The sequence below is a fragment of the Malus sylvestris genome, chromosome 2, assembly GCF_916048215.2.
Source record: "Malus sylvestris chromosome 2, drMalSylv7.2, whole genome shotgun sequence".
Classification (NCBI taxonomy): domain Eukaryota; kingdom Viridiplantae; phylum Streptophyta; class Magnoliopsida; order Rosales; family Rosaceae; genus Malus; species Malus sylvestris.
Genome location: NC_062261.1, coordinates 2,452,050 through 2,473,809, shown reverse-complemented (window position 1 = coordinate 2,473,809; position 21,760 = coordinate 2,452,050). Strand labels below are relative to the sequence as shown.

At 37.1% G+C, this 21,760-nt stretch overlaps 3 protein-coding genes across 3 annotated transcripts; all 3 read left to right on the top strand.

The window, feature by feature from the left end:
- The first annotated feature begins 244 nt into the window (after nucleotides 1–244).
- LOC126593001 (phospholipase D alpha 1-like) lies at nucleotides 245–6,326 on the top strand. Its single transcript, XM_050258842.1, has 3 exons — nucleotides 245–625; nucleotides 3,427–5,323; nucleotides 5,711–6,326. Exons 1-3 carry the CDS (start codon nucleotides 527–529, stop codon nucleotides 6,142–6,144), a joined length of 2,430 nt encoding a protein of 809 aa, XP_050114799.1. The 5' UTR covers nucleotides 245–526; the 3' UTR covers nucleotides 6,145–6,326.
- A 3,834-nt stretch (nucleotides 6,327–10,160) lies between these two features.
- LOC126592907 (uncharacterized) lies at nucleotides 10,161–11,336 on the top strand. The gene is made up of 2 exons (XM_050258713.1): nucleotides 10,161–10,685; nucleotides 10,791–11,336. Exons 1-2 carry the CDS (start codon nucleotides 10,508–10,510, stop codon nucleotides 11,039–11,041), a joined length of 429 nt encoding a protein of 142 aa, XP_050114670.1. The 5' UTR covers nucleotides 10,161–10,507; the 3' UTR covers nucleotides 11,042–11,336.
- A 7,267-nt stretch (nucleotides 11,337–18,603) lies between these two features.
- Nucleotides 18,604–20,750, top strand: LOC126592898 (uncharacterized). The gene is made up of 3 exons (XM_050258704.1): nucleotides 18,604–18,770; nucleotides 19,184–19,340; nucleotides 20,247–20,750. Exons 2-3 carry the CDS (start codon nucleotides 19,189–19,191, stop codon nucleotides 20,404–20,406), a joined length of 312 nt encoding a protein of 103 aa, XP_050114661.1. The 5' UTR covers nucleotides 18,604–18,770; nucleotides 19,184–19,188; the 3' UTR covers nucleotides 20,407–20,750.
- Nucleotides 20,751–21,760: the final 1,010 nt, after the last annotated feature.

Here is a 21,760-nt window from a genome sequence, read left to right as displayed (position 1 = left end):
TTTAACCTAATCTCCGCCGTCCATAACGTGCTAATCCTATTGCATGGCTGTTTACCTGCACCACCAATGCACATCTTAGTACTTTTATATTATCTAATAGTATTTTTACCTGCACCACCACGAACCACTCCATAATAATAGAAAAATAAAACGAAACCACTAGGAAATGTATATATACACATACATTATTTAGACAGTTTTCTCCCCATTGTTTCACATATTATATATACATATACATATATAAACATTATGTCTCTGTCTGTGTGCGTATATATGTATACATTATTTTAAGGAAGTGACAACTCAATACAATCTCATCTGTTATTCTTCGTGATTGTTTGACTTGCATGTTCTTGGTCTCACCTTTTGTCCCAAAATTCAGAACTTGGTGTTCCTTCCTAGCCAAGTTTTTTGAATGCTTAAGTTTTCTTCGTGTCAGCAGCAGCATAAAATTTACTTGTGATTTCGTTGATTGCCGGATCTGCTAGCCCGTCTTCGATTTGCAGATACACTTCGAGAGATCGATATGGTGGCGAAACCAGTGCTCCTGCATGGTGTACTGCATGCAACCATCTACGAGGTTGACAGGCTCATGCCTGGTGGTTGCTGCATTTTCTTCTGCAAGGTATAAACCTCATTATCCTGTTTCTTTCTTTCTTTCTGAATTGTGTTGTTTGTCATGTTACTTGAGTTTTTAATGTTTCCTTCTCAAAACTTGATGATCAAGTCATAAATTTTTTTCCCTTAAATTTGTTTTGCTTTAGATTTATATATTATTATTATTATCTCTAACAAATCAAATACAACAACAACAACAAAGCCTTTTCTCACTAAGTGGGGTCGGCTATATGAATCATAGAACGCCATTGCGCTCGGTTCTGTGTCATGTCCTCCGTTAGATCCAAGTACTCTAACTCTTTTCTTAGGGTTTCTTCCAAAGTTTTCCTAGGTCTTCCTCTACCTCTTCGGCCCTGAACCTCTGTCCCGTAGTCACATCTTCGAACCGGAGCTTCAGTAGGCCTTCTTTGCACATGTCCAAACCATCGTAACCGGTTTTCTCTCATTTTTCCTTCAATTTCGGCTACTCCTACTTTACCTCGGATATCCTTATTCCTAATCTTATCCTTTCTCGTGTGCCCACACATCCAACGAAGCATCCTTATCTCCGCTACACCCATTTTATGTACATGTTGATACTTTACCGCCCAACATTTTGTGCCATACAGCATCGACGGCCTTATTGCCTTCCTATAAAATTTTCCCTTGAGCTTCAGTGGCATACAACGGTCACACAACACGCCGGATGCACTCTTCCATTTCATCCATCCAGCTTATATTCTATGGTTGAGGTCTCCATCTAATTCTCCGTTCTTTTGCAAGATAGATCCTAGGTAGCGAAAGTGGTCGCTTTTTGGTATTTCCTGATCTCCGATCCTTACCCCTAACTCATTTTGGTCTCCATTTGCACTGAACTTGCATTCCATATATTTTGTCTTTGATCGGCTTAGGCGAAGACCTTTAGATTCCAACAATTCTCTCCAAAGGTTAAGCTTCGCATGTACCCATTCCTGAGTTTTATCTATCAACACTATATCATTTGCGAAAAGCATACACCAAGGAATATCATCTTGAATATGTCCAGTTAACTCATCCATTACCAATGCAAAAAGTTAAGGACTTAAGGATAAACCTTGATGTAACCCTACAGTTATGGGGAAGCTTTCGGTTTGTCCTTCATGAGTTCTTACGGCAGTCGTTACTCCATCATACATATCCTTTATAACTTGGATATATACTACTCGTACTCCTTTCTTCTTTAAAATCCCCCAAAGAATGTCTCTTGGGACCTTATCATACGCTTTCTCCAAATCTATAAAGACCATGTGTAAATCCTTTTTCCCATCTTTATATCTTTCCATCAATCTATGTAAGAGATAGATTGCTTCCATGGTTGAGCGCCCTGGCATGAACCCGAATTGGTTGTCCGAAACCCGTGTCTCTTGCCTTAATCTATGCTCAATGACTCTCTCCCAGAGCTTCATTGTATGACTTATTAGCTTAATACCCTTATACTTCATGCAATTTTGTATGTCACCCTTATTCTTGTAGATAGGCACCAAAATGCTCTTTCGCCACTCATTTGGCATCTTCTTCGTTTTCAAAATCCTATTGAAAAGGTCAATGAGCCATGCTATACCCGTATCTCCCAAGACCTTCCACACTTTGATCGGTATATCATCTAGGCCCACTGCTTTTTTATGCTTCATCTTTTTCAAAGCTACAACCACTTCTTCCTTCTTGATTCGGAGGTAAATGAGTAGTTTCTACACTCTTCTGAGTTACTTAACTCCCCCAAAGAAGTACTCATTTCATGTCCTTCATTGAAAAGATTATGAAAATAACCTCTCCATCTGTCTTTGACCGCGTTCTCTGTAGCAAGAACCTTTCCATCCTCATCCTTGATGCAACTCACTTGGTTTAGGTCCCTTGTCTTCTTTTCCTTTGCTTTAGCTAGTTTATAGATATCAAACTCTCCTTCTTTGGTATCTAGTCGCTTATACATATTGTCATAAGCCGCTAGCTTAGCTTCTCTCACAGCTTTCTTCGCCTCTTGCTTCGCTTTTCTATACCTTTCACCATTTTCATTGGTCCTATCCTTGTATAAAGCTTTACAACATTCCTTCTTAGCCTTCACCTTTGTTTGTACCTCCTCATTCCACCACCAAGATTCCTTTTGGAGTGGAGCAAAGCCCTTGGACTCTCCTAATACCTCTTTTGCTACTTTTCAGATACAACTAGCCATGGAATCCCACATTTGGCTAGCTTCCCCCTCTCTATCCCACACACATTATCCAAAATTTATCATTATTAATTTCTTATGCAATAAATATCATATTGCGACAAATCATTTCTTCGAAAAGAAGAGTATATGTGTAAACACTTATTCGAAATATCACTTATCAAATTTGATTGCAGAAGACAATTTTTTTCTGAAAAATTCACCAGGATATAATCGAATTTTCCATGTTTATTGGTTGTGTGATTTCGTCCTGCAAAGTGGCTGCAACTACAGTAACATTTACTGTATCTATGTCCATAAATGACTCACAAGTCGCAGTATTTTTAGGAGAAATTATAGCAATGCTACATGAACTTTGAACTGTATAAAGCTTGACCACTTAAACTTCATTTTGCGACATTTAACATTTGATTTGTATTGGAAAACTCACAGTTAGTTTTAGAGTGTTGTTATCAACACTCGAAGAATGTCAGCATGCACTTCATCCTATTCGAATTTTATCTTGGTACTTTCACAATTTCTGTCCAAAAAAAAAATCATGAACGGGTCGTGTGACCTCCTTTGACTTAATTTCACAATGTGAGAAATCGAACTTCAGCTAATGTCATGATTTATTTTCACTGCAGTTTCTTGGAGAGTTAGTAGGGCTAGGGAAAGGTTCCGGACTCTATGCAACAATTGATTTGGAAAATGTAAGAGTTGGACGAACTAGACTGCTTGAAAACTCAACGAAAAATCCCCAGTGGGGTGAATCTTTTCATATTTACTGTGCACACATGACTTCAAATGTTGTTTTCTCCATCAAAGAAGACAAAGCTTTTGGGGCCAAAGTTATCGGAAGGGCTTACATGCCAGCAGCAGAACTCCTCGATGGCAAAGAAGTAGACAGATGGCTTAAGATCATGTATGACAACAACAAACCTCTGCATATACGTTCGAAAATTCATGTAAAGTTGCAGTTCTTTAACGTAAACCAGGACTTGAATTGGTCTTGTGGAATAAGAAGTCCTGAATTCCAAGGAGTTCCATACACATTTTTCACTCAGAAAAATGGTTGCAGAGTTACCCTTTACCAAAATGCTCATGTCCCCAAAAAATTCACCCCGAAAATTTCTCTTGCCGGTTCCATGTGTTATGACCAGCACCGATGCTGGGAAGACATTTTTCATGCCATTTCTAATGCAAAACACTTGATATACATAGCAGGTTGGTCTGTATATACTAAAATCACATTAGTAAGGGACCCGAACAGTCAAATCCCGGGCGGCGATTTGACCCTCGGAGAGCTTCTTAAGAAGAAGGCAGATGAAGGAGTGAAAGTCCTAATGCTTGTGTGGGATGACAGAACTTCGGTGAAGTTTCTGAAGAGAGATGGAGTGATGGCTACTCACGATGAAGACACTGAAAGTTACTTCCACAACACGGCAGTTCACTGCGTGTTGTGTCCCCGAAACCCTGACAACGGGAATAGCATTGTTGAGGATTTAGAGGTTTCCACCATGTTTACGCATCACCAGAAGATTGTTGTGGTGGACAGCGAATTGCCTAATGGAGAAGGGTTGGAAAAGAGGAGGATTGTGAGCTTCATTGGTGGCATTGATCTTTGTGATGGGAGATATGACACTCCTTCACATCCAATTTTCAGGACTTTAGACACAACCCACAAGAATGATTTTCATCAGCCTAATTTTGAGGGAGCGTCGATTGCAAAAGGCGGTCCAAGGGAGCCTTGGCACGACATACATTGTCGGTTGGAAGGGCCTATTGCATGGGACGTCTTGTTCAATTTCGAGCAAAGATGGAGGAAGCAAGGAGGGAAGGACTTGCTTGTTGAACTCACAGAGCTTGATGACACATTTATGCCGCCATCTCCAGTTATGTTCCCTCAAGACCATGAGACGTGGACTGTTCAGTTGTTTCGCTCCATCGATGGAGGAGCTGCATTCGGATTCCCTGACTCCCCCGAAGATGCTGCCAGGGCAGGCCTTGTCACCGGGAAAGATCACGTGATTGATCGAAGCATTCAGGATGCTTATATCAATGCCATTAGGCGCGCAAAGAGTTTTATCTACATTGAAAATCAGTACTTTCTTGGAAGCTCTTTCGGATGGCATTCAGATTATGATACCCTAAAAGTAGAGGAGGTTGGTGCTTTGCATCTGATACCAAAGGAACTGTCACTAAAGATTGTTAGTAAGATTGAAGCCGGAGAAAGATTTACGGTCTACATTGTGATGCCAATGTGGCCAGAGGGCATCCCGGAAAGCCAAACGGTTCAGGCAATATTGCATTGGCAGAGGATGACGATGGATATGATGTATAGGGACATCGTTCGAGCTCTCAAAGCCAAGGGGATTGAGGCAAACCCTAAGGATTATTTGGCTTTCTTTTGCCTTGGTAACCGCGAGAAGAAGCTACCCGGAGAATATGAACCTCCGGAAAAACCAGAACATGGTTCGGATTACAGTCGAGCGCAGCAAGCAAGGCGGTTCATGATCTATGTTCATGCCAAGTTGATGATAGGTGAGCGATCAAACTCTTAGTAATTTGATCTCTTAATTAACCTAAAGAACGGATGCGTTAAACCTCATTTCTCATCCATGTTTTTTGTTTTGATCTCATTTGTTGATATGATTGATTATTCATCGTTTTGAGTTTAGGTTTAAGTCTCAGATTCGCCCAAACCTGAGACTTAAAACCTAAAATTAAAGCTCTAAATAACGATTTTACACTCATAACAACTCTCTCTATATATGTGATCACAGTTGAATAAAATTGATTATAAATGTGGTTTTCTTCAAATACCCACCTTTTAAAAAGGAGCAAACGTCATGCAGAGAGAATCATGGATTGTATACAACATAAACAAATACTAATTGAACTGTTTGAAATGCCTTGAACAATTTGCAGTTGATGATGAGTACATAATCATTGGATCAGCCAACATCAACCAGAGATCAATGGATGGAGCCAGGGATTCGGAGATTGCGATGGGAGCCTACCAACCCTACCATCTATCCACTGGAAAGCCGGCCCGGGGACAAATTCATGGCCTCAGAATGTCGTTGTGGTATGAACACTTAGGGCTGCTTGATGACACCTTTCTTGAACCAGAAAATGTGGAATGCTTTAGAAAGGTGAACCAAATTGCAGACCAGCATTGGGACCTTTATTCATGTGACACATTAGATGGTGACTTGCCAGGGCATTTGCTTAGCTACCCCATTGCAGTTACTGAAGACGGAGAGGTCACGGAGTTGCCTGGAACAGAATTTTTTCCGGACACCAAGGCTCGAATTCTCGGGTCGAAATCTGATTTGCTTCCTTCAATACTCACTACTTAGTAATAATCTAAGGTTTCTTCTCACGTTTTTATGCTAGATGCAGTGTAAATATGTGTTAATATAATAAGCAATTCTCTTATATAGTTATGACAAGAATTCTCTTAGATCGGATAATTTGCTATATTTTATATTACTTTGTGTAATTCAATTTGTCTGTTATTTTTATAAAGATATTTGTATCACTTTTTTTAGAATCTTTTCTGAAGGAAAAAAAAAGGGCATGGAATAAGGGGAGGGGGGTGGGGGTTGAGAGTCCTGGTCTCCTGAAGTACTCATTTTGAAGACTCGTGCGGACCAAATATATATTATTCAAAAAATTATATTAGTTTAGATTCAAATGCTTCTTATATTTGACAACTTAATTAATCTTGTGGCTTTAAACTAATATAATATAAGCTTTTGGATATAAACTAATATAATCTTGTAACCAATAATGCATATGATCCTCTCCTCAAAATGAAGAACTTAGAGCAAGTCCACCGGAGACTTTTTAGGCCGGCACCCAGCTCAAAAAATGGACCAGTCTACCTTTTTTTGCTCCACCCCAGCCTAATAGGCTGGCACCCAGCCCAAGCTAGGCAATAGGCCGGCCCAGAATAGACAGACCCAAGAGTCGGGCCATCTGACGTTAGGCTTGCGTCAGCCTGACGTCAAAGCCCACTAAGTCGCTGCTGCTTCCGTTGCTACTGTTGATCTTCAACGTTGAGGACGATCGACCCTCTCTGCTTCTCTATTGATCTCACCAACCGATATTCAATTAGGCTGTGGTATTTAGGTTTTCTCTGAACTGCGAAAAGCTCAAGACGAGCTTAGTGGGATGGGTGAAGCGAGGAAGATGAAGCAAATGGGAGGGGCAAAGCGAGGAAGATGTGGAGATGCAGAGATGTCAAGATTTCGTCCCACTACGACTGTGGTTGCGGAGTATAGCTGTGAAATGTGATGAGATTATAGAAGATTAGGTTTTTCTGGGATTAGATGGTGAAAATATTGAATAAGGGAAGGATATTTTTGTCCAAAACAAGCCACATATTTTAGTTAACCGAAATAAGCCACATATTTTATAAAAAAATTTAATACGAATTGATAAGGCTGTGTGTCAACGCATTTTTTAGGGATAGAGATGCATTTGATCAATTACTATTCATGAGAGTCAAGTACTATTCATTTGAGTGGATTAAATGAGCTGGATGCCAGTGCATTTTTAGGGATGGACTTACTCTTAGGGAAGTAAGACTAGAAGGTTGAAGTGGAACGTGGGTTTCTTTTAAACTTTTTTTTATTGTTTTAATTAGTTGTTTGACACATTTATCCATACTTGATTAATTTGTTTTTTAAATTTAGTTATGTTGTAATTTAATGAGTTTTTGGTTGACAAGCAGTGTTTTGTTAATAATAATATAGATATATGTGACTACAACATAAGTGGATTAATATAAGTTGTATCTTGTGGTATTTTTATGCTTGTAATTTTCTCAAATATCACTATATATCTTTCAATACCCTCCTCACCTACCTCCTCTTCCCAAATTTGTCCTTGTAAAAGAATTTTGTTTTCCCTCTTAAGTTTCCTTTTCTTTTGGTTGAAGTTGTTTTTAGTTTTCAACATCACTGCTTTTGCCGATAAGAAATTTCGAAGATAATTATTGGTTTTGATGAGTGAGACCATCTTCATGAACACCCTTTCATGTCTCTCCCTCTCAAAAACCTCCTAATTGGACAAAAAAAACATGGAACATATATTATCAAGAGTCATTGTTGCCGGTCTCCCTGTAGCCTAGTGGCTTTGTGTTCACATAAAGGCGACCGGGTCAACAATACGACTGGCACCAGAAGAAGAAAATAAGTGTGTTACATGATGAGTGAGACACTCACATGCATATCACATTTAGCTTATATCATAAATTAAAACATTTTTCGTGATTAAACTTCTAACTTGTCTAACTCGTAATCATGAAAATTTATGGTCCAACCTTCCAAACCAGCTGGCCATGCGACTTATTCACACCAATAGCGAGCACGATTGTACTATGTTTCACCTAATACAAACTCGACCCCACTCTACTGATTCTAACATCTCATACGAACAACCAACAATAACAACAAAAAAACAATAACAAAGCCTTATTTCATTATATGGAGATGGCTATTAGTAGGATAAAATTTTGTTGTTGTTGGTTGTTCGTAAGAGATATTAGAATTAATATAGTAGGGTCAAGTTTAGGTTAGGTGAGACACAACACAAACGGCCGTGTAAAATATTTTCTATTTACAATAAGTGACTGATATATTGATTATCACAAAGTATTTAAATCTTTATCCGATCAACTATTTTAGGTTAGACATATTGCCCCAATTCTATCTTCTCATCTCTGCGAAGTTTTCTCCTTCCTTGAACGCCTGCCAATATAATCAAAGGCAGATATATGCTTGTTCCTTATCTTACTCAAACTCTCTGAAAATATAAAATAATTTCTAACCAATTGTATGTTCCCCATAATTTCTAACCAATATCCAACCAGAATCTGAGGCCTTTTGGTTATTGGCTTTTGGGAACCTAACAAGCCACACGTGTAACTTTCTGACTGGGGAATATTAACTGCTGAGGAATGCATGTGCTTGCTGCAAGCTTCCTACGTATTTTTTATTTATATTTTATTATTATTGTTCTCGTCGAAATTTTAGAAGAATATCATAACACGCATTCATCATAATATTCTGTGCTAATAATACAATGATATGGGAGATAAATATATACATATTGTTGTCTCATTAACCTGAAAGTCATGATAAAAGTGTATTCCTACTACTCCCAAGCTCTAGCCCTCGAAACCTCCATTGGCCCCAAGTCATTTTCCTATCTTCAACTAGATCTGACCACCAAGAACTCCAATATTGTGGCATGGAACGGCTTGACATATCATGCACGACAACGGCTGCCTACATTCAAAGCAAAAAAAACACCTATTAATTGAATCTCATTTTATACCGCTAACACTCCTTTACAATCAAGTGCAATCTATCATCAAATTCAAGAATCAGTCATGAAACGATCATCCTTTTGAGATAGTGTCTAGATCGTTACGCTTTTCATTTGATCGGAAATTCGATCAAAACTTTATATGGCTAACCATTGGTGTTCAAAAGGTGCATTGCACGTAGCTACGATTCCAGATTAACCCTCACATTGCATAAGACTGAAAGTGACCAAAAGTGCTGCTGAGGTAGAGTTAGTCCCACTCCTTTCCCCATTTTCCAAACAAGCAATTGACGTCATCATGGAAGTTTCTTTTTCGTTTAGCATTGCCGTGCGGTGCACCAGCAAAAGTCCCCATTATAGTGGCCCTTTATAGTGCTTTAAAATATTGCCGAGACTGCTTTTTAGAATGACTAAAATATTGTTTGTAAAAAGACTTAAAAGTGTTTTTGGGTTATACAAGCAATTCTTGAAGAAGTATCATTCAAGTGTATTTCCATGAATTTCTATTTATTTTTATTAAAAGTTTCAACGTATCTGAGTGACAAATTTGGGTTAACTTCACATAACGAGTGTGCTATTATAATTTGAGAATATTAAACTTATTATTCATGAAAGTCTAACTTAATACTTATCACCACTAAGTGAGAAATAATGTCATTATATTGTAATACTAAGCGGAGAATCAAAACACTCTCTAACAAAGCATTTAAGAACATAAATTATTCTTATGAAAGCTAAACGAACCCGTCTTGTAAAAAATGAAATTACACATATACACAAAAGGTAACCCACATTTACATTTTAGTATTTTTACCAATCTAAACTGAAAAAATAAAATAAAAACTCAGAATGAGATCATATCCAGATCTCTGCCTACGGAGTAAACGGATCCGAAAATTCCAACCATTCAATAAATTCGAACCATTCAATTTAAATATTGTAGCTTTATTAGTCAATCTCACAGGTCCACCTCACACATTAACGCAGGCCCTAATCTCTCTCTCTCTCTCTCAAATAACTCTGATTTATAAGTCCGTCTACTTCAGAGGTAGAGATCCAGAGATGATATCATTCCAAAAACTCATGACCAATGGTTGATCAAATAAATTTATAACAATAAAATAATCCCATTTGTTTGATTTCAGTGTCATATTAACATGTTGTTCCCACTGCACCACCATAACTATTTATCTTCCCCTCCTCTCTCCCTCTGCCCCCATTATATTATACTACTATAAGACTCACACACTTCTCTCTCCCTCTTTCATCTAAACTCTACTTCTTTCTGCTTTCTGTTTCTTTTATCTGCCTCCAAATCCCAACTGGGCTTTCTGTTTCTTCCTACTTCTTGGTTTTCTTGCAGAGAAAAAACACAGAAAAAAGACTATGTCTTCAGTGTTAGGCTCTCAAGGGGTGGTCTTGGCCACTGCCATGGCGGTTTCCGGCACCTTCATCCTCCTCGCCCTCCGCCTCCAGAAATGCCTACCCAATCCTCACGGATACCCAGTTGGTGAAATTACCCATCAGTCCTCCCCTCAAATACTACGATCTTGTATATCTTCTGGTATGCTTAACATTCACTCCTCTGTTTCATTCTGTTTTCTTCGTTTCAAGGTTAATTTGGTAGTTTCATACATGGCTGACTTTGTTTTTCTTGGTGGGTTTGCAGATGGAAAGAAGAGGAGGAAGAAGAACAAGAGGGTGCACTTTGCAGAGGACGTCGTGGATCCGATTGGAGACAATCAAGAGTTTAGACGGCAGTACCAGATAATTCCCACTGCTTCTTCCAAATCTTCATCATCTTCTGCATCTTCTGCAACTTCCCAAAAATACAGAGGATCCATGCCTGCTAATCGGGCGGCTCTGTACAATGGGATTCTCAGGGATCGTGGCTGTCACCGATTGGCCTACTCCTACTGATGAATTCCCACATCTGTTCTGTATATTTTTGGGGTTAATTTTCTGTAATGATCGAGTCTTTTTTGTTTTTTCTCTCTCTCTCTCTTTAATTTGTACAAATTTTAGTTTTTTTTTCTTTTGCTGATGAGAGGTTAAGTAGGTTGGAAGGAATATTCGGAACTTGTATGTAGCTGGGTTCCACACGTTTGGTTAGTTGCTGCCGTTTTATGTTTCTTCTTGTAAAATGATTGGGTTCAAGGTGGAATCTTCTGTTAATACCGACACTTTTGTTGATATTTTAAGAAAATTTCAATTACGTTCTGATGTTGGCATACCATGTATGGTATACATGAGTAATGTATGGTTCGACATACAGTTACAATAGCGTAATATACTGTATGTCAATACATACTAGAAAATCCCGATATTGTGAATTTATTAGGCAACTGAGAAATTTCAACAAAGGTACAACCTTTTTGCATGTATTGCTAGCAAGTAAGGAGTGAGATGGATTTTTGTGTACAGACCCCACGGATCAATAGATCCTGAACCGTTTAAGAGAGAAAAAGAGATCTGATTCGTTCAAAATTTTGAATTGTTAGGAAATGGGCTAGTGAAAGGGACTAATAGGGTTGTAGGATTAAAATTGAGTGTTTTAAATCTCTCAATTTGTAGATTTCGAACACAAAGATCTGGATCTCAATTCATCAAGTAGCAACCAAAAAATAAAAATAAATGGTTGAATTGCAAAATAGTGTGACAAGTTCCAACATTAAGGCTTATCCAATCCTATAACTTTTAGGTTTCTGGATAATTGAGAAACCTTGACCTTAGGTTAAGTCTTTGTGATGACAATGTGACTTATGCGTGACATTGGGTTGGTGGTTGGGACATGGAAGAAAGATTAAACAGTTTGACATGTATGCAGAAAATTTCTTTTAAGGATTGATTTCTATGTCAATTTGTAATTATTCGGATAAATTTTTTGTAATTGTAGAATGCTTGACAACTTATAAGGGAAGGATGGAGCTAAGCATTGGTCTTTAGGGGGTCTCAGTGAGAAATATAGGTCAGAAAAGACTCGATACATTTGAGATAGATCTCGTCAGATCCTCTTTGTGAGGATCCTCAGTATCCATTTAATCATCTCCTTTCATCGGGCATCATGCGGTCAGAAATGATTTTAAATTATATTATTTAAAATAGAATACAAACAGTACATGACGAAAACTAATCACACGATATATGATGAATGAACAGAATTAAAAGATCACAAAGAGTATCTGGCGAAGATCCTATCTGGGTACATTTCTACTTACTTGCTACACTGTTGAACACGTGTGCATAATAGAGGGATGCCAACTTCCAAGGAGCAAAGCCGTTATTTTTATATTATTGTACAAGCAATGTTGAGAAAGCAAACCGAACTCAAAACTTTGAGTACAAAAATAAATATTCTTAATCAACTGAGTACAAACTCTTTTACAAAGAAGCATTGTTTTGGGTGGTCTGTTTCATGTCTTGAGCCTGTTGGACCTGTACACTATATTTTTTTTATTGTTTTGTTAAACAATAAATTTTGTTAGATTAGCCGCTAACGGGGTTCAAACTCACGTCATCATACAAAAGCTCAATATTTTTCTATCACTATGATAAAGAGTCACTTGCGTACACTACAGGTTAGGGTTTGGACATTGTAGAGTGCTGTACATATATCACATGCATGCGTAGTTGGACCTGTCCACCACTGGTTAGGGTTTGGACATTGTGGAGTTTTGTACATATATCACATGCTTTTGCATGCGAGGGTTCATGCAGTGCGAACACAGCCATGTGCCAGGATGCTTCATCTATCAATTCAACAAAGACTTTTGCATATTTGACCTAAATAAACCATGGATAGGAAGCAAAGCCAACTATATGTGTACCTATACAGAAAACATATAATTATTAGTGGCTAATCTCCATCTTAGCATAATAATTGATTCCTAATCAACAGGGACATATAAACAAAACATCGTCAAGCCCGATTACTTTGACCTATGATAAATCAACCGGAGAGTTTTAAGTCCTCAAGTTAAAGCATAATGACTACGTATAATTACATGTGTTCTAACTTAAGTACTGTATAATCGTGTGCATTCTAACCTTAGTATACTATAGGTTCTTGTTAAGAATACGATTGAGAATAAAATACAGCAAAACCCTGTAGAATTAAGCAGGATGGGCAACTGAAAATTTTGTTGGTTGGCTACTTTGCATTTGTTTTGGAACATTTAGATTATGCAAATCAGCTTCTTTGTCTTTCTGTTTCTGCATTTTTCCTTGTGGGGGATCATGCTGCGTCCCATATGTGACATATACGTCCCCATCTTTATTTTCTTTTGTTATTTAATTCTAATTTTGTTTTGTTCAGTTATTTAATTACAATTTCCCACAAAGTAGCTACTGCATCTTCCAAAATATTCAAAGTTTTGGTTTTTGGAACCTACTCATTCGAGTGTCACCAAATCATTCCCACCAATGAAATTTGAAAACTTTGTCTATGTGTTTTGTTCGTAGGCCTCAGCATGCACTAGATATATCAGGGTTTTGATTGGACATAGTCATTCGTCAAACGCCTGCACTAGGGCATTGGCTAGCTAATGCATGAGCCAATCCTGTAAAGGATAAAAAATTGCCAACTTACACAGTGATGAGTTGATATTATACTATATATATTTATCCTATTCTTAGTTATAATTTAGTGGTTATTTTGTGAGAATTTTGATACTTTAATTTATATTCTTAATGTAAGAATTTCGACTTCCTCTTGAGCAAAACGTGATCAAATGAATGAATTTTAGAGTAATTCTAATTGGAGGACATTCGTATTTCTCTCAACTTACTCGTGTCAAAGTTTCATAATTTTCTACCAAGTGGTTTATTTATGGTGATGAAATAAATAAGCAGCGTGCATTGCTGTCAAAATGACGTTTTGGGCTTTTTGGCCTCCAAGGTGATGTCCTTTGGATTTGAGGCCTTCTTCAATTATGTTCGGAACATCTCAAGCTTTAATTCAAGTCATTTTGAGCCTGTTTTGGAGCTCTGAAAGTCCAAAAAACGTGGTTGATTTGTGACTGGGCAGATTTCCCAAAGTTTAAAATAGGAATATCTTTCCTAGTTATCTTATTCTATTATGTTTACTAGCTTTTAGAATACCTTTTCTAGTAAGGATTTTAATTATATAGGGGTGCGTTTGTTGCACCGGACTATCTCAGACTGGACTAGCTTCAAGGACTAAGCTAGACTGGCTTAGACTAGACTAAGCTGGACTAACTTAGTGAAGCGTTTGGTGCAGTGTCGGACTAAAAAGAAGGATAATAGCAAACTACAATATTATATTTTTTAATTCATATCTAATAATATTATATTAATTAATTCTACCTTTTTTATTCTAATAAAACTCTCCCTCTCTCTGTGGAAGCCTCATCCTTTTCTCCCTCTTTATCTCCCTCGTTCTCTCCGTCCCACTCTCTCCTTCCTGCCCTCTTTTTTTCCGATTAATTGCCAAATTTTTTTCTGCAAAACGAAGAATCGAGCTTGGTTTTTCAGGTTTTTGTTCGGTGCAAGATTACAACTGGAGAGAGCTTTCCAAGTCCGTGGATTCAATCGGAGCCGCAAGCCTGTGGAGCGGCTGAACCAGCCTGCAACAATGCCTGGCAAGCTGTCCGGCAACGAGTCGGGGTTTGTGGAGTCGGGGAAGTGAGATAAGGCGATGGCTTGGATTTCTTGGATTCGTTTCCGTCAAACCCAAAATTGCAGATTTGGAGATCTTCTGAGATGAAGAAGAGGGAGGAGGAGAGAGAGAGAGAGAGTCAGAGAAAGGGACCGCAAGTTGTCGTTCAAGCCTGGGGTGAAGCGAAGCAACATGAGGTGAAGAGAAGAACAGAAGCGGGACTACAAATCCCCTCGTTTTTTGTGGCTCTCGCTAAGCCCACCTAGCGAAGGATTTAGTCGGCACGAGTCCGGCTTAATCCCATTAAACACAATCCCAATTTACACCAAACACAGGACTACTGATTCTAGCTTAGTAGTCCAGTCTAGTGAAACTTAAGCCGGCCAAACAAACGTGCCCTAGTAGTATAAATAAGACATTTTAGCCATTAGGGTATTGGGGGAAAAAGAGGGGTAGAACACATTACTTCGGAACTTTTGACAATTCAAGTTTATTTACAAGGTGTCATTTATCTTTGTTTTTAATAATATTTTGTTTTATGATTGTTAGTAACTAATCTCGTTTGCTAGGGCAATGCCATGAGCCTTAGCAAGAATATGTAGTTTCTTTCAATTTACTTGTGATATTATGCATGCAGGTTTGAATTATTAATCACCGGTTTATATTGTCGAATTGTCTTAATGCTTAGCTACCATTATGATGTTTAGAAAAGTAATTTGATGCAATTTTGGTTGGAGGTTGGTGTCCCTGAAATTGACGAAAGCTTCTTGTGGTTAATATGTGCAAGTTCACTTAAGATAAATATCATGTCTTAAGTGTTGTATGATTTTTCAAAAGATTTCATAAAACTTAATGAGTCATGCATGTTAGATTTGTCTTGTTTGTGTCGTTTTCGTGTTATACTCATTATCTTAACGGATCGAGTCGTGACAAACCAATTATTTTAACGGATTCTTAACAGGTGAACCAATAACGACTCGACTAACAAGTTGTGTTGTTTCATGTCGGGTTAATGCGTCATGCAAGAAATTATCATGTCTAATATTTAGACCCAACAAACGGGTCGTGTTCATGTTATTTACGTGTCATACTTGTTCTCTTAACAGGTTTGACAAGTGTGACCAAAAAACGGCCCGACTTGTTAACGAATTAATTAAAAACTTGCTATTTTTGTATCATTTCGTGTTAAGTTAATATGTTGTGTAATAAATTTTCAGGTCTACATTCACCCATCTACAGCACAGTAAAAAAGGAGCGTGACATCTGCAAAATCTATAGTTAGATGCTTCATTGCTTCCTCCATCCACTTTCTCAATGATCTCATCGACTTTATAAACATTTTTCCATATAAAGTGTAAACAGTTAAAGTGAAAGAAAGGGGAGAGGCTTTTCCGCTCAGTGATCCATCGTTGGTTCATGACCCTTCATCAATAACATTCGTTTATGTACGATCATAAATTATTATTAATTTTTTTATTTAAAATTGAATATAAACAGTATTTAATAAAAATTGATCATACGATGTACAATGAATGAATGTAATTGAAGAATACTTGGATCCTCACAAAGAGAATTTAGCGAGATCCTCTCTCAAAAAGACCCACTGCTTTTGCTTTAAATAACTTTAATTAACAAAAATTTATTATAATAGTAGTACTTTAATTGCAACAATGTGCTCATATTACCTCATCGTGGCTTTGCCATAATGTACTTTAAAAAAATGATTACTAGAATGTTGTAGAACAAACATACAATATTTTTTTCAACGAATCAAATGCCAAGATGTTTGATTTATTAGTAAAAATGACTTCATGTATGACCTATAGGTGGGAAACGTGAAGGCTACCTAGGAAAACTTCGTCTTGCCTAAAGATAAAAATCAGAAGAACAACAATAAAGCTTTATTCTAATAAGTGGGTTTAGTTGTATGGGTATTAGAACATTAGGCGCTCATTTTTCCTTTAGCTCTAAGTACTCCTGTTTTAGAGTCTCTTTCAAAGTCTTCTTGGGTCTTCTCTTCATTTTGCCATGAGCCTATGTCTCATAATCACATCTTCTAATCAAAGCATTCATAGGTCTTTGATTCATATGTTCACGAACCACCTTAACTAATTTTTCACATCTTATTTTCAATTGCTACGGATATACAAATTATGTAGTGTATTATTTTACTTGTCGTAATAAGAATAGACAACATAATTGATATGCATTATTTTTAAGTTATATTAGTAAAATAATAAAATAGACTTGGTATAATTTGAGTAAAGTAAATAATAACCTCATGTATGTGATGGTATTTTGATTAAACCGAAAATTTGCTCATTGAAAATCAATTTGTTCACCACTAAATTAGCTTAATTATTTAACCCAAAAATAGCTAAAGTAAATGTTTTTTCGGTGAAGATAAGGATCGTGAGCAAGCAATACTATCAGTAGTGTTGATAATTAAAGTTAATCCCTCCTAACTGTACTTTGATTAGTGACCATGACGTCGAGAGTTAAATCATAATCACGAATTAATGTTGGAACTTCCCAAACATATAAAACTATTCTTTTAGATTCCGCAAATCAAACGCATTTGTTTGTAATTTGCCAACAAATTATATCAATCCAGTGGAAAACATTTACTAATTAACTTCTGTCATAATCATGCTTGTGAATAGCTCGTTTGGAAGTTTTTCTAAAATGATTAAAAACGCTTTTAATGGAAGTGTTTTTAGAACTAATATTTAGTTAAAATACAAGTGAACCCTTAAAAAGCACTTGAAGTACTTTCTACAAAAAGCATATTTATCATAAGTGCTTTTAGTCATTTTAAAAACACTACCAAATGAGCGATGTGTGTGGCATGTTACATGCCAATTAACCAAGTACCAAGAATTATTTGTTTATTATCTTTGACTTCTTTATTAATCTATTTCAACCCCTAAAGATTGATCACTTAGACTCCCACGTTTTGTTTGCCTCTGTCATCAACCTAAGAGCACTGGGCATAGTCAATGATCATGGTCATCTAGTCATGATGCATCTCTAAACTAAAGTGCTTGAGAAGTGAGATGAGAAAAGGGAAGGAGTGATAGGTTTTTTTTACTATTTATGACATGTTTATCTAAAAAACGGGAACCTCGTTGGCTCTAAGTCGTCATTTTATTATTTGTTTACTTACAAAGAATGAAAACTAAAATTTTGCTGATTTTTTTCTTTTTAGTGATTACTTAAAGATTCGTGTTGGAATTGTTATGACTCATGAATTTTCACGTGTTTGTTAGCACATATTTAACAAATAAAAACTAGTGTGATTTTCACATTAGAATTTGTAATCCAAAACTTGAAAATTCATGATCACATCAACTACGGGAGGTTAGTTAATCCCATATTGATTCTTTATTTTCACTTCCCGATTCGACGAATATGATAATAAATAGCATTCTTATAATGAACCATCAATTTGTTTGATTCATTTTAATAACTAAATGGTTTCCTAATCAAATGAATTTTTCTAGAGGAAAACTAATGAAAAGAGCTTGGAAACTTTGAGTTTTAACGATAAGAACAAAATAAAGGGTAAAGTGAATAGTACATGTTTGACTTTTTAGTGTTAAAATGTGGTTGTTCGTTAAAGTGAACAGTACCGTGGCATTTTCATTAAAACTCCCTTCTTCTAGAGCTGATGTTTAGATGATGATAAAAAGGATGGTCAATTTTGATTATAACATGTATACGGTAAAATGTGTTGCTATTAAAAATGGAATAGCTCTTTATACGTGAGGGACCAACCAAAATCCCTTATTTTCACAAAAAAAAGAAAAAGAAAAAAAAGGGGTTTTAGTAAATATGGGCCTTGTGAAGAAGATTTGAGTCCACCACAAATTGGGCTACAAACTGGGCCCAACATAGTTCGCGGGAGCAGTGGTTTTACACTCTCGTACGCAGACGAGACGCAGAAGAAGAACACAGAGAAGCAGCAATCACTTCACTGAAAGGAGAGGCGGTGCAATTCTTTACCAGCCAAACGCCGCCGTCAGCCACCAGGTACTTGTCCTCCATTGATGTATGGAAATACGTGTAGAGTCTCAGCTTTTAGTTATGCTTAATCCTCTCTGCTAATTACTATTATTTTACAGTAATCATTTCGATATGCTTCTAGGGTTTCTTGCACAAGGCCCAATTGTTCCCCTTTCATAAATTGGTATTTAGGGTTTTTAATTTCCTATCCAAAAGTCAGCATCTTTATTGGTTAAATATGTATTTGTGAATATATTATGGATTGGGATGTTTCATTTGCAAAATCTGAAATTGTGACGGACTGCTCTGCAAGCAGCTTTTTCAATTCGCAGTTTGGCAACCATTATCTGTTTCGAGTTATTCGTCTCGAGCTGGATTGGATGGCTGCTGAATTTGATGGGTTGTTAAATTTTTGTTTTTGGTTTTTGTGTTTTCATCAGTAGCCATGAAGGTGCGTTCATCTGTGAAGAAGATGTGTGAGTTTTGTAAGACAGTTAAGCGTCGCGGGCGTGTTTTCGTGATTTGCACAGCCAACCCCAAGCATAAGCAAAGACAGGGCATGTCGACATTGGCGTATGAAGGCACAGTGTCCTCCATGTATGATCCCTTTCGTGCTTTAATTTATCTTTGTGTTTACATTTGTATGTTTACTTTGAATTTTTTTCTTCTATTGCGCATAGTTTAAAGGAAAAGTCATATTCAGAATCTTCAATGTTAAGCACCCCGTAATATAGAAAAGAGCAATACTTGTTTGACGAATTTAGTTTCTCTCGCTCTCAATCCCAGTCTTTTATAAAGCTGGGAAACCCTTGCCTCTTGTAAAATTGTTGTACATCTTCCTTCGGGTAGTTTTACAAAGTTATCCTTGGATTATTCTAGGCATAGGCATGCAGATTTAGCACACGAAATATCAGTTTCCTATTGTTTGTGGGCATTTACCTTCATTTGGAAGGCCTGCACAAGGTGCCTAGGAGCCTCCTTTTGTATATTTAAATGTTATTTTTGAGTCTAGGACTTAACAGTCTATCCATATTACGATAATCCTGGATTTTCAAATGCTTTAGGTCATCGATTTGGCCAGAAGAGATAAATGGAGTTCAGGAATCGAGGATTTAGGTTACTGACTTGTCTAATTTAACTCCTGAGCTGGTAGTTGCTATCTTTTACACTATTTTATCTAGCTTGAATGCTCCATGTTTTGTGCGAGTGTATCCATAATGATAATCTTTTCTGATAGGAAGATAGCTTTTGAATTCTTCATTAGTTCGCTGATTAAATATTATCCGACCTATGTGCAATGATTTTATTTGCTTCAGAACATGTTGGTAGTTGCTGTTGAATTCTGTAATATTGGTATGTCCTTTTGGGTGGTTTTTGTTCCCCCCCCCCGGGGCCCCCTGATTGGTTTTCCTTTCTCTTACGGCAATTGAACAACTTCTTAAAGAAATGTGATGCAGCCAACTTACGGCAATGTATCCATATGAAAGTTTGTCTTATTTTCAGATGTGCAGAGACTAGTGCCAAGCTGGAGAACAACTCCGGTCACAGATTGCATGCAGGTTTGGCCTCTCTGATACCCCAAAAGCCAGAACCCTCTATACCCTCTACGATTCTCGGATGGAGGATGCGCCTGGCATCCATGCTGTCCAGAAACGCCAATTAGCTTCAAATTTTGAAACAGAACGACAGCAAACTTCATTCAAATTTTTTTCCGTGTTTTTAGGTTCTTTTCTTTGGTTGTTCTGTCATGCATATTCAAAATGTTATAAGCTATTCTATTTTTCTCTCGGATTTTAGCTTTTGATCTGCTACTACATAAGCAACTCCGTCTCTCCCTTGCCTTTCCGGTATCGTGTAAACTGGCTGTGCTAGAGATTTCATTGGCAGCGACCTTTACGTGTTCGATATATATGATTCCGGAAATGGGATGGCTCGAGTTGTAAAGAACGCCTTTTTTTTCTGATTTTTCTGGAATTAGACCTTGTGAAAGTGAAACGTAGTTTTGAATCTCCTTGTTGCAGCTTTCCATATTTCATTTCAAACGATCATATGGAACCAAAGTTTTCCAGCTTAAAGTTCAAGAAAATGAAATTAAAATTGAACTTCAGAAATCATGCAGGCAGGTCTACCAGCTCTCTCTCTCGTTTGTCATATCCGAAAGGCAAAGCCATCTCTATGTATCTTATGAGTCGACTATTCTCACATTCGTTTTTATCTCACACATCTTTTATAAATTTTTGTTCTTTATTTTTTAAAAACAATGATATTATCTAGACTAAAGAGGTGGGGAGTACGTTTAGCCTCACAATAAACTGATAATAATAATGTGGTTTAAATTTGTCTGTGGCTAGAGTCAGGCCTAAAACCTCTCATTGGTAATAATGTGGTTTAAATTTTCCTGTGGCTAAAGTCAAGCCTAAGACCTCTCACTTACCAGTGAAGATGAATTTTACTAGACCGCAGTATTAAGCGGTTAAATTATGTCTTTATTTTTTGTAATTCATTGAATCCGAAGGTCAAAAATTGAGAACAGTTTATTAAAGTAAAATGAGGGTGGATAGATAGCACCAACCACCTTTTTTTATTTAACAAAAATAAATTCAAAAATAGCCTTTTTTTATTTTTGTTAAATCCAAAATAGCCAATCATGCATGTTTGTCGGGCATTCAATATTGTCATCAACAACCAAAATGCGTGGATCCAGCCAATTAGTTAGGATGGTGTGTCTGCTTAATCAAGATCAATTCACTCTCTTGTTGGTGATTATGTGACCGTGTTAGGAATACGAGCTAATTGTCCCATGTTGGAAAAATAACAAATCCTATAGTGGTTCAAGAGCATTCCGATCGTTTTCTTACAAGCCGGGTTTTGGGAGCAAATTCTACCTATGTACTCAACGTGTACTGGTCGAAGAGTGAAGCCGCCTAAAAGGAAGGAAATGGTTCTTAACAAATCTGTAGCCTTGCACTCATGTTCAATTTGTCTCCCGTTAAATAAACTCAAAACGACGTCGTCTC